Raw genomic sequence first — 13,767 nt, 5'->3', positions numbered from 1 at the left:
ACTGCAGAGGGCACGGAATCACTTTGGTGGTAGTCCTGCCATGGGAGTATATAAGCAGAATGGAGCCACAGGAAAACGTCAGACAAACCCAAATACAGATGAGCATTCTTTGAAGAGCTGGCAGGTACTCATCAAGAAAGACAAAGGCTGAGAGGTCATTCCAGGTGAAGTGAAAGAAAAAAGACTTGACAATTAAACATTATGCATGATCCTTGTCCTAGAGAGGAAAAAATACATAGCTCTAAGGTACATCATTGTAATAAGTGCTGAAACTTCGACACTGATTGTGGAGTAGGTGACAGTGTTCCATGATAAGTGTTTTCCATCCTGATTTCAGTGAGTGTGCTGTGGTCATGTAATAGAAGGTATTTGTTCTTAGGAAATACACAGGGTATATTTAGAAGGGTGTGATAGTTTCAACCTTCTCTCAAATGATTAAGAAAAGAATTGGTGAAAAAGAGAGATAATGAATGATAAAGCAAATGGGGTAAAACGTAAACAACTGGGAATCAGGTCAATGGAAGTATGGGAATCCCATGTCTTATTTTTGCAATCTTTTTATGAATTTGGAATTGTATCAAAATAAGTTACCAAAAACCACAAAAAACATGTACATGGCCAATATTTATATAAGCTTCATCAATTCTCATACTCATGTTCCAAAAATAATAATGGATTTTCTGAAAGGAAGAAGATTCTATGGCCTAATAAACTCACTCGCTGTAACCCCTTCTTGAAGAGCTGGAGTGCACTTTAATAAAGAAGCCTATGTAACTGGACTTAATCCAACATTTCCACAATCATGTGTCAGAAAATCTGATTAAAATGAAACACCTATTAAAATCTTACAGTATCAATATTCTGTGGAAAACAGTTGGAGAACAAACGTGTCCGTATTTCCTACACATGATTAATTGAATAAAAATTTGTGCTAGAAAAATAAGATAAAGAGAGAAAGAGATCTACAAACACACACACATACACACACACAAGAGCAGGGTCAGCTTCAAACAGTAAGAGGAAAATGACATGAATCTAAAAAATAGTATCTAAATATCCCACCTGGTCTCATACAAACACATTTTTGTGGGCTATATTTTTAAAGAGAGTAGAAACTTCATAAACTGAGCTTCAGCTGCTCCAACCATTAAATTGAGCATGCCATGCTTCATGCCATCTCAAATCTGATTCTTCCCATGAACTGCAGAGCAGAACAGCTTCTGTGCCTTCTTGAGCACCTACTATGGGCCAAAGGCTCAGAGGGCACAATGATAAGTAAGACACCGTTCCTGCCATCCATGAACTTTCAGACTAAAGAGGGACATGACCAAGTTAACACACTCGGTGCAAGCTATGATATTCAAGGAGCGTCTGACTATGGGGACAGAAAAAGGCCTGGAACTCAGGCAGAGAAGGACCAGAAAAAGTTCCCTTGAGGAGACGATATATAAACTAAAATAAACCAATGCATGCTAAATTTCTTTGAAGAAAAATATTCAGAAGGTATTTTTAAATTGTATGTTAGCCACCCCATGTTAGCAACTAGATGGCATCACTGTAACTTTTTGAATGTTAACTAAAATATACACATTGTAGTATACAATTAAAATGTAGGCACAATTTAAAATCTAAATACTCAGATTGTGACTCTGGGTTTGCTATAAACCACCATCTTAGAATTCTTTCTAAAGCACTTCAAGACTTACCTAGGTATTCAAGGGCAGGGGGTAAAATAATTGGAAGAGGAAAAAAAAAGAACAAACTGAAAAATCAGAAACAGAACAGTATGAGAAGACAAGAAGGGATAAGTAGTGTTTACCTGTCAGCTGACACTGATTGATCTTGTGCTCGGTGATGTCGCTCAGCGACTCGAACACCTGCAGGCAGCTGTCGCAGCTGTGCACGGCCTCGTCATCCAGCTCCTCTCCGTCTTCCGGCCTCTTCTTGCAGTCTAACGCCTCTCCATCTTCAGCCTTGTCTTCAAGTTTACAGTTGGGGTCTGAAAAAAGATCAAGACTGTAAGTATAGGGCTTAAAGTCAGGCTCTTTTAAAGCAACATTTAATCTTCTCGCTACCAAAAACAAAAACACCATTTTCCTTCAAGCTGCAATGGGAGGGCCTTATGGCAGATTTTATTACAGAAGAATCAAAAGTGAGTCTTCCCAAAAATGTTTAGTTTGTGATGACTGGAAGTTTTACTTTTTTCCTCCACCATGCAGCCCTTTCCCCATCTTCTCTTTCAAATAATTTACCGCCCTTGGCCTTTTAGGGGGTTTTGCTTAAAAAAAAGATAAGTCACTTTTAAAATTAAACAGTCTCCAATGAAAAGGGGAAAAAACACTGTGCTTAAGAATGAATTCCTTTTCTGCTAAACATACTCTTTCACGGGAAATTACCAGAATTAACCAAAAGTCTAGAATAAGCTAAGCTAATTACCATATGCACAAAATTGACCTTTACTTATAAACTGGTCAAAACACACAGTTACCCCATTATTTGCTAGATAGCGATAGCAAAATAAGCTCCACCACACAGCAAAACATTCTTACAAACACAAATTCAACTGTAAGTATGTTGGCATGTCTCGTTTTTAAAAACAGCAAAAAAATGAAACAAAATATCCAAAGAATGGTAAATTGTAATCAAATCAACAGCAACTTGAATTGGCATTATCAACGTCAAAAGCTAAATAATGGAAGAACTAAAAACAGTTCCACTCTACTCCTAAACACGCTGTACACACAGCCATGGGGAATTACGCGAGTGGAACACAAGAAATGTGTTCACTTAAAGCTCAATAAATCCTTAAGGTACTTTTGATTCTTCATGCTGTCCTTGGACTTATTTTAGAGAAGTCCAAACACCGTGGACCCCCAAACATCGTGGTGCTACTGATCCTCTGTGCGGGAAGGCAAAGGCTGGGGAGGGAGGGAGAGAGAATATGCCTCTTTGGGGTAATTAGGACAATATAATCTCTGACTTAATTTATAAGACATTAATTTCTAATAGAAAAAAGTCCTCCACAGTCAGAAATAAACTATGTCTCAAAATAGAGCAGTTACTGAAATAGTTACAAAAGAGTCGTATCAAAATACCTAAGAAACACGTAATGCATTATCTGTAGTCAAACTTTTTTAATATGGGAGGATACATATTTGAAGTGTTACAATCAGGAATTCACAGAAAGCAAATCCGTCCAGATTTCTGAGAAAAGTCAGCGAGTGTCTGAGAGTGTTTTCTGCTCTCTTGCATGTAACACCCTTCTACAAGCCTCACTTCTACAAGTCGGGGCGCCCCCGCGCCGCTGGCAGTTGTTCCGAGGCCTTTCTTCACGTCGGTGACAGGCTGAGCTGTATCACCACTCCACACATGACTCAGGTGTGCCAAGATCAACCTAAAGTCAACGTATGCAATGGTCTCTTGGATTTATGGAAAAAAAGCAGAATTCCCATCTCAAAGAGCAAGCGGTATCTGTCTGGTTTTTGGTTTGTTTGTTTGTTTTCTGTAAGAACATACTGTTGAAGTAAATTGGTAATTTGGGTTGATTTGCCATCTGGAAAATTATTATCTCAACACTCTCCACAGTGCCCATTTTGACATACTAGGGTTTTGGCTGTTCATTCCTGGGAGAGCAATCAGAGGATCTTTTTTCGTTTATCTTGTACTTTGCCCAGCACAGCATCGTGTCCAGGTGAGTGCTTAGTAAATACTATTTAATGATGATGAGAAGTTAAAGAAGAGGGGGCAGGGAGTCCATAAGAAAGTCCTTTGCTGGTATTTTTTCTGTAAACAGGAAACCTCCAAGTCAAAGAGCAGGTACCTCCAAACCAAAAAGTACCTTACATGCCTACATTTTCCAAAACTGACACTCTACGATACAGGACATTTGACTTGGCAAGTTTCAAATGTTTCATCTACAACCACAAATACAACAAATAGGTCATGGTTCAAGGATCTCCAAAAAAATAAAACCAAGTGGTAAAACACTGCCAAATCAGAGAATAGAAATTCAGGAAACTAAATAACTGCCCCAACTGCAGCAACTTGGCCCCACACATTAAATACTCGTGGGAAGGCAGCACGCACACACTGGACACTCTCAGTTGTTTAGCATGAGTTTCCAGTTTCTCATAAAAATGACAGCACTCAGGGAAGCGTGGGTGCTAGGTCTGCATTTTAATACCATTATTTAAATGCTACACATCGTGTTTGCAGGCCTGTTTGTTTTTAAATAAGGAAACACTCTGAATACTTCAAGCAGTATGCCGAGAAAAAAGGATAAAAACTTGCCTTCCTTATTATTCAAGAATATGGACACTTTACATGCATCTAATATCAAAAATATCGAACAAATAAGAATGGATGCATGATGCTTTAGCTCTTAAATGCTAAAGTACGACTCCAGTCCATGCTCCTGACACTGGGGCTAGTTATTAAAATGAGGATCATTTTAACGCTAATAAAAAATGTTTTTGTTTCCACTTCTGCATTTACAGATAGAACCCTTCGGGGACTGAAGTCAGTCAAGCTTATTCACTTGTGCTGCAACTTTAGGATGCATGCTCCAGCCAACTGGCGAATTTGTTTTTAGGTCACCACTTAAGAGGGACCCTCTGGGGGGTGGGTGCGATTAGAGCCCGAGATGCCTTGGCGTAATGAGTGCTGGAATCTCGGTCTCTCTTCTCGTAAGCAGATTTTTTTCCAGTCTCCACTTCCATGAAAAATCCTTTTTCTCCCATTCAAAAGATGTGTTTATTTGTGTTATGGGTCTCTGTTCCTGATGTCAGTTGATGTAGGAAGATTCTAGAAAGCTTGCATTGTCGACCATTTCTTTCCCACAGGTGGCTACACTTCAATAATTGCACATGGCCTTAGTTATGTAGTTTTTATAAAGTCCTTTGAGATCCAATCATAAAAAATAATTGTATTACTCTGCTAGCCATTCAAACCTCTGACTTCAACCTAAGGGGTTATAAATACAAGGCCCATGCCTGTGAGTACTGCCCCGCCCCCAACACCACTGCAAGAATGACTGTTCTTCCAACTCTACCATTGTGCTGTAAACCCACCCAGAGGACAGTGCTTCCAAATATCCACACCCCACCTGCACGGGGACTACAAGCCCCACCGTAGCTGCAGGCACTTTTCTCTGCCCTTGGCCTTGAAGGATGCCCCAGACCTGTTACAGCCATCACACAGACCTCACCTGCACACCAGCTTTCCCCTGATCCCTTCAAAAAGCTGCTACGAAACACTGGATTTGTAGTGTCCTGACCTGGATAAAAAGGCTTAATTTTGGAACAAAGACACAATTATTATTACAAAAATAAAGGGCAGCTTTCTGTTTCCAATTTTGTTAACATGACTTATAAATGGAAATTTAAAAGAAGTCTGATTTTCCCCTTATTGTGTTCTCTGGCAGGTGGTTCTTTACTTCTCATCCTCCTCTTCGTAAGTGTTGTTATTGCTACAACTTGGTTTAATAAAATTACAACTTTGGGGAAAATGAAAAATTGCACTGGCCTGAAAGTGTTGGAGGCCATAAACCCCGGACTTCAATTAATTTCAAGTGTGGGATCAGTTTAAGGCCAACCAGCAGAAATTCTATTCTGTCCATGTAAAAATGAGGTTTCACCACATTTACTTTTTATAACCTATATAAAAGTCAAGTAAAAGTAATGAATATCTAAAAGCCATCTCAGTGGACTGGCAAAGACTATCTGTATTCTTGAAACTCATCTTACATATTTCTCCTTGTGCAACAAGAATCCCATTCCTGATCAAAGCGAAAATGTCAAACCATTGAGAAAACAGCCCAATTTCCAATCCATTTCACTGCCTACAAATGGACCTCCTTCCAAGCCACTTTTGCATGGAAAAGCACTGGCAATAGAAAGAAAAACCAAGAGATCATGTGGTTATAATTATTACCAGGCAAGGAATATTTCTGCAGCTCAGTGGTAAAGTAAAACTCTGTCGCTCTCTGCTCCCAATAGTGTCCATCGCAAAACAACTGCCTCATTAAATCTCTGCAGTAAGATTAATATGCCGTAGCTGCACTACATTTATAACTTGGTACTTTATAAAAAGCACATTTAATGGTAAGAGCCAGAGCCTAGATACAAAGTATTACTATAAAAACTTCTGGCAGCCAGTACACAGTGCAGGCCCTCTGTCCTTCTTGCAGGAGATATAAATGAGGCTTTTCCTGGTTCACTGCAAGCCTGAAGCCCTACCTTAAAAACCAGAGTCAGTTTTAATGAGAGTAGCAGAAACACAAGATTCTGAGGATGATGTAAACATGAACACAAGAAGATACTTAACAACTAAGATTGGCGAGAGATGAATGAACCCAAAATACTCCTCTTATACACACACACACACACACACACACACACACACAACTGGGCCATTTCCTAACAGTTTGTTCTCTGGTAATTGCCAGGTTTTCACCAAATTAAACAACTATGACATGAATTACTCAATGTAAAGCCCATCTACACACTACTGGTTAAGTTCAAGAAACTACCAACTAAAAAATGCATGCTGTCTCAAAAAAAAAGAAAAAGCAAAAACAAACAAGTCCTGCCTTCTTTGCGATGACCATGAGCTCCTGGATCTTAGTACCTACAACCACAGATAATAAACATCCAAGGAAAAGTGGGACCAACATTATGCGACTAGTGGATGAGTACAAATATAATGTTTCTGCTACTTTTGACAGCTGCTTAAGTTCTTTCTTCCAAGGATAACTTCTGAAAATTAATTTTAAAAACACATGGTAAAACCCAATGTCTTATTTTCAGGAACTCTGTGATGAATAAGTAAAAATTTTTTAAATATATGTTCTCAGCTCAAATCCCTCCAAATCACTATAAATGATGCACTTCAGGTTAACAGCATCTTGTATAGAATAACTGTCCACTGTCCGACGTGGTATGTGAGGCTCACGTGCACAGAGACACTGGCCCTCTGGGGTCAGCTGACATACTTAGAAGTCCTGTGCCTAAAAAGAAAACCGGATTCTATCTGTTGGGAGCAAACCAGGTCTAAAAGCACTCCTCCTCCTACAGGTGTATTCAAACCACTTTCACTGATTCATCTTCACACTGTTTAAGAACACAAGAAGAGTAACCTTCAGGCTACAAAGGGTTAATAAGATGCACACAGCCTTCCCACTTTTCAAAAACCAAAGGGCGGATCATTGTTTAGTGCTTTCTGGGCTCTAGATGTGCACTCTAACTTGAAATCCCCCAAGATGAAAGCAGGTTTAGGGACAGTAAATCGCACACTGTTATAAAATGGCAAGCGGGCTCTGATGAAGGAATGCAGCATGACCAGCCTGTGCGGCCGTCTGGCCCACGCCCGCTTGCTGGTCTGCTGCCTCATTTTGTTCCACTGTCAGGGAAAGGTAAACAAACAAACAAAACAAAGACAAAAGCAATTGGTGGGGTGGCTAAGGAGGTGGCTAAGGATAAGCATCCCGAACATGGGAAGGACAGCAAGAGCAATCCCAGGCAGGGGCCCAGCTGGACCCAACAGGTCCAAAGAGCTCATGTGGTAACAGATGAAAGTGTGCTGTTTTTCCTTTTTCTGAAGAGTTTATTTTCTACCCAGTCTATTCTCTGAAAGTCATTAAATTGTTTCACAAGAAAAAAAGAAAACCCTTTTCATGTACCTGTCCTCTCCTTTATCTATAAAATCTTCCCAGACAGAAAGAATTATCTCTGTATTAAGCACAATGTTGAAGTTTAGAATGTCTGTGGTTTTGCTCGTTTGTTCTACAGGTCTATCATGGTCTTTGAAGACCAGAGAGAACTATCACAGACGCACCACTATTAAGGAGATCACGCCAAATGCAAATTCATTACCACTCTTCTATCTACAATGAAATTCCTTATAGGAGAATGCTGAGTGGCAGGAAAGAAATTAGCCTTGGGAGAGGTTAAATGCACTCACGCATGCACACACGTACGTGCACACGCACACACACACACACTTTGTAACCAAATGAAAAGTTCCTCCTCTTCCAATCAGAACCCAAATTTCTTCTACTTAGTCCTTTATCTTTAACGTGAAATTTAGAAGAAAGCAATTTCGCACTCCAACTTTCACATAAAGCATTATTTAGAAACATATTCCTGCCTTAAAGTCATTTTACCTTCAAGCTGAATCACTATGGCTGGAGGGTCACAACCTCTGTAAACTAATGCTCCCTGAGCATGCACGCAGGCTGAGGCCCTGTGGACGACGAGTCCAAGACCAGCACCATTCAACCTTTTTCATCTCGTGGTACACGTAAACTAATTATTAAAATTCTGCAACACACCAAAAAGTGTATTGTTTGCCAATCTGACCAAAAAATAAGTATAATTTTGATTTACAAAAAAAATAATAGTAATCACCTACACTTTTGATCCAAAGTGACTTTTTAGAAAATCATGTGTTTATACGTGTATATAAGGATTTCTGATACCAAGAATTAACCAATCAGATGCAACCTTATTATGCACCATAGCCAATAAGATGCAATTCTCTTATATGACCTATTTATGACCTATATTCAGGGCACTGAAACCAAACTGCTACTGCTGTGTGACAGCCGCCGTCACGTTTTTATTTGACAATCTAAGGAAAAACAGATCAGTGCCCCTTACTAAATATAGTCAGGTCTTGTATGTTTTAAAAATTCTTGCAGCACAACAGTTGAAGATTACTGGTCTAAGACTCTGCTGGTGGGTCAAAAGCGGGTTCAGGCTGCAGCCAGGTGGCTCAGTTTGTTGGAGTATTGTCCCATACACCAGAACGTTGTGGGTTCAATTCCCAGTCCAGGCACAGGACTAGGTTGCAGGTTTGATCCCTGGTCAGGGTGCATACAGGAGGCAACCATTCAATGTTTCTCTCTCACATCAATGTCTCTCTCTCTCTCCCTGCCCCCCCTTCCTCTCTCTCTAAAATCAATAAACATACCATCAAGTGAGGGGTAAAAAATAATAGTAAGTGGGTTCAGATATTAAAAGACACTGACCTTTCAGCCCTGAAAGTAAAAGCTTGGGTGCCTGGGAACTGCAGCCCTGTTGCCACCCCCTCACCCAGTGTGCCATTCACAGCGCACCACGGGAGAAGGGCTGGCACGCGCCAGTGCAGGGGAAGAAACAGACGAGTAAAGCCATGACTGCAGAAGACAGGATAAGTACTCAGACGCAGGAACCCACAGAAAAGGGCTACTGACATCAGATGGGGCAGGGCAGGAAAACTATATCAAAGAAGGGAAGCATGGACCAAGTGGTAAAGCTGAACAGCACTGAGGACAAGCAGAAACTGGTTCTCCACACAGAAGAAATGTGCACAGGTACAGACACAAAAAAAACAACACGATGCCGCCCAAAATGCGCGACTTCCTCTGTGCTATGCAAATGAGGGGCACTGGATACAATGGGAAAAAAGGGAGCAGTGGCAGGGACCAAGCTGGACAAGTGGCTAGATCACGAAGGAACCACTGTGTTCTATCCAAATGTTAATAGTTGTGCTATGAGAAGTCACTGAAGGAATTAAAGAAGAATAACCAATCTTGCTTACATTTTAGAAAGATGCCTCTTTGGTAACTGAGAGGATGGGGTGGCAACAGACCGCACCTGGAAGCAGGGAGACCTTCCTGGAGGCCATGACACAATGCAAGAAAGAAGTGAAGTCAGTGGCAGAACGGAAGAAATGGGGAGCCCCCGCAGAAACAGGGTCTAGAGGATGTAGGACTACTGTTGGCACAGGAAGGTGAGGAGGCATCTCACTGGCGGCCGGGCGTCAGGTGTGGTGGAGCCATTCACAGAGCTGAACTTAGGAACTGCCTTGGTTTTAAATAGGTATCTTAATTGAGGCTAATGACTTGCTTTCCTCACTATTTTCACACCCAGATTTCCTTTTTTATCCATGATCCCAATAAAGCCAAGCTGGAGAAAGACTGGCCAGAAACACACAGCTACACCAGATAACTTTTTAAGTTAGTGTAAGAGATTTCCAAGGGCCCCCAATGACACTTCTTGGGACTTAGGAGATTTTTGGTAAGATTCCTTTTACTTTCCTCGTATTTCAAACACAAACAAAGCCAAGTAAAAATAAACACAAAATTTGACTAAAAACAAAAACAGATATTGATTCTACTATTTCCTTATTCTTTTTTAAAAAAAAATTAACCATTAATTTTTATTAACATGATTCTACATGCAGTTCACAATTCTTTTCACAAGACAAAGTATTAACACTAGATGACTACTTTTAATAATATAAAACACAAATAAACATATTACAACATCTACTTTAAAGAGTAGAGTCTCTTTATGGAAGAAAATAGAGGAAGAAACCACCAAGAACAATGACAGGTCAACAGGACAAATATTAGATGGGAAGAGAACTAAAATGGTCACTGAAATACAACCCATCTAAGCTAAATATTAAGGAAAATTATCCCACCAAAGTTCTTCCTAAATAAAGGACTTACAGTGAACTACATGGAGTCTTTTTGTCATTTGTTGTTTTGTTCTGTTTTCTTTGGGGAGACTTTTCAGCCCCCATCTGTCTGATGGCCGTATTGGAGACTTTTCACTCTTCTAACCGCCCTGGGGCCTTGCTGCCCCACACCGATGGCTAACGGGGAGGGTGAGGGCGCTGTTGGCCCTTCTGAATCTTGTCCAGTGCCTGGCTCCATACGAAACAAACACAGCCAACTGCTGCATTCCTCTGCCCAGTCTTAAACTGAGCCTCACAGACCGTCTCTTCCATCTTATATAAGAAAAATACTATGAAAAAAATATTGTTAACATCCAGATATACAAGTACTAATTTCTCTACAGCAAAGTGATTTTAAACTGCTAAAAATCCACTTTGGAGGAACACAAATTATTTAAAAGCATGTATGTGCAGTCTTTAGTGCATAATGACCGATAGCTACCACAGCATTATTCCACCCAGAAAAAAAAAAATCTGGGGCAAAAAGAGCCTTTTATTCCAAACATCGTATTGTGCACTTGCCAATATTTTCACCAACCGTTGTTATTTCAGCTATTTCTATACCACCAATCCACTTGTAACAATATTTCTGCATTGGACACTTAAAGTCAACTATCTTAACAATTACCAAAACACAGCTCTCCGAGTGTTTTGTTTTCAACAAGAAACATTCACTTGCTACAATGTAACAGTCTTCTTACATTGGCGCCTACATTTTCAGAAGATAAAATCCAATCTCATTCACAAAAATCATGGCAATATCATCACTCAATTTTCTTGATTAGTAGCTTTACTTTTATTTTTAAATTTGGGAGGTTCCTCTTCTTAATTCTAATGATATATCTGAAATGCAGGGAACAGTACGTTTGTCTAAATGGGACTGTGTCACCCAGAAATATGAAAAACTTCGCTTTTCTTTCCCACTTGGCACACGAGTGGAAGACACACATTTCTAAGACATGATCCAACTCAGGAAGATAAGAAAGTAGTGTCTAAACAACTGCTTTGGTAACATGATGGCTCAGCAAAAGAAGGGAAAAACAGAAAAAATTTACAAAATTAGGTACATGTTTGTAGAATGAAAGATCAGAGCAAAGAGTGAGGTTGTGATTAATGAGCTATTACAAAATACAAAAGAATTTATGTATAATTGGAAAAAGTCATTTTGTTCTCTAGTTGGACTAATAAATTTAAAAATACATGCAACCTTAAATGTCTAGGGTTCTTTCAGCCTGATAAACAAAACAAGAAAAGCCACATGACCAAAAATAAACCATAAAAATAGATCATTATTGATTTAGTACCATTTCTGCAACACTTAAGTACTCTGAAACAAAGAAAATAAAAAAGCATCAGTTTTAACTTTTTAACTGCACTTTTCATTTCCTAGAACACAATTCCTTCAGTTTTTTTCATGAGTTTTGTTGTTTCTCTTTAGTTTTAACTTAATCTCTCCCAAAACAAGACTTTCAAAATTCACTTTTCCTACAGAATGGCAACCTTGCCAAAGTGCATTTAATCTGCATGGATCTGCAGACAAGTAATAAAGACACCAGTGCCATTAGCATAATCAATACACAATTTACAGAGCTACCCAGATAGAACTGCAAGTGAACGTGTATGCCATTATTTTAGTAACTATAAATTAATAGTCATTCGTGGGAATATGTTCCCACTTATATTGTTTCAATCCTGTCTTTTCAAGACAGTGTGAGTATATATTAAATATTTTTAGGGTATATATGTTATAAACAGATTTCAAATGATGATTTATCAGATAACCTATAAATATATATAAAATAAAATCAACTAAATCAATTACACATAGAGGAGAATGACTGATAAATAAATACCCATATTTATTAATCATTTTGCTTTTCCACCATTTGATTTAATAAGCAGAAATATATATGTACATATATATAAATGCATATTGAAACATAATGTTCAGTGAACATATGTGGAGAAGGAGCATGTTCACAGATGATGAGCCAGAAAGGGCCAGATCTAATCCTATTTTCTTAAAAGAATAATAAACAAATCTAGTCGATTCTACTGCTGTTTATAATTTTTAAGAATCCAACCTTTTTGAATTTTATATTTAGCCAAAACAGCATGTGCCATCTCGGAAGTACCATCTATAACACTTCAGAATTGGAGTCATTTTATTTTTTTGGATGGTGGTGGGTGGTGCCCAATTCCACCACCAGTCCAAGGGCCAACCCATCCCCAAGCAGTGTGCCCGCCTCCTCACAGCAACAAAGAAAATGTGAATGAAAAAGAGGCATATTTCCAAAGAAAGAAAACTGCTTCAGGATGGTCACCTAACTGTGGGATGCAGGAATTTGTTCTTTGCCAGCATCTCCCCACAGGGTATTTAGAACAGCCAATGTGACATTACCAGAAGCCTACTCAACCAAAGGCAGACCCCTTGCCATAATCTGGGAGGTACAAACACCACTCACTTCTTCCTACAACTCAGAACTGGTGGGCTCCACCCTAGCGAACCTGGCCTCTGAGTGAGAGCAGCCAGAGTCTGCAGAGCAGAAAGACCTCTGGAAGTCTGCTCAGCATCTGGGAGGAGGCGTTTCTGCTGAGACTTCACCAGCAATGGGAAAGCACCCCTGGTCCCGCGCTCCAGTACCCACAGCCACCTCCTCTCACCTACCTTCCAGATCAGCCTTCTGAGGCACGCAATTCTTTTAGCAGAAGCCAAAGCTTTTAATCAAACAATGTGGGATCTGTCAGGTTGCCACAGCTTTCAATTCTCTCTCAGGTATAACTAATATCATGTCATTTTTTTCTTGTAAAAGTAAATTGGGGATGGGGGAGGGGTGGACTATGGGAGGGAACTGAGTCCTAAATGCTTAAACACCAGAGGAGAGATTTGGTGGCCGGAAGATTAATTATTTCCACCCCTTGATCTGGTTTAAGATGAACTTTGGCTTCTTTTATTTGAAAATCATGAAATTCAAGACTGACCATTTTCAAGCCAGGAAGTCTGCGTTCCTTTTCTACGTTAGCCATGCTAACTGGATGAGCACAGTGCCTCTGCCTCAGTTTCCTCATCTATAAAATGGCAATAATATAACTAACACCAGATTCACTTAAGATCAAATGAAAAAGACACACAGTATCTTTGGAAATATTAAATAGGGGCCCAGTCAGCATAAAGAAGGAACTTACCTGGCTTCCAGCTCCATTACCCACCTTTTATTGTACAGAACAATTACTAAAAGTTGGACATAAAAACTTACACAATCC

The 13,767-nt window shown here is 39.6% G+C and overlaps 1 protein-coding gene across 3 annotated transcripts in view; it reads right to left on the bottom strand.

Moving 5' to 3' along the window:
* The window catches only part of ZNF521 (zinc finger protein 521), a 283,566-nt gene that overhangs the window by 251,938 nt on the left and 17,861 nt on the right, over window positions 1–13,767 (bottom strand). For all 3 annotated transcript variants that reach the window (XM_028524919.2, XM_028524921.2, XM_028524920.2), the window contains one exon: window positions 1,820–1,999. In XM_028524919.2, coding sequence (XP_028380720.1) covers window positions 1,820–1,999 — 180 coding nt within the window. The remainder of the gene's footprint in view (window positions 1–1,819; window positions 2,000–13,767) is intronic.

The sequence above is a fragment of the Phyllostomus discolor genome, chromosome 9 (assembly GCF_004126475.2).
Source record: "Phyllostomus discolor isolate MPI-MPIP mPhyDis1 chromosome 9, mPhyDis1.pri.v3, whole genome shotgun sequence".
Lineage (NCBI taxonomy): Eukaryota > Metazoa > Chordata > Mammalia > Chiroptera > Phyllostomidae > Phyllostomus > Phyllostomus discolor.
The sequence above is the reverse complement of the archived record's forward strand: the minus strand, read 5'-3'. Positions and strand labels throughout refer to the sequence as shown.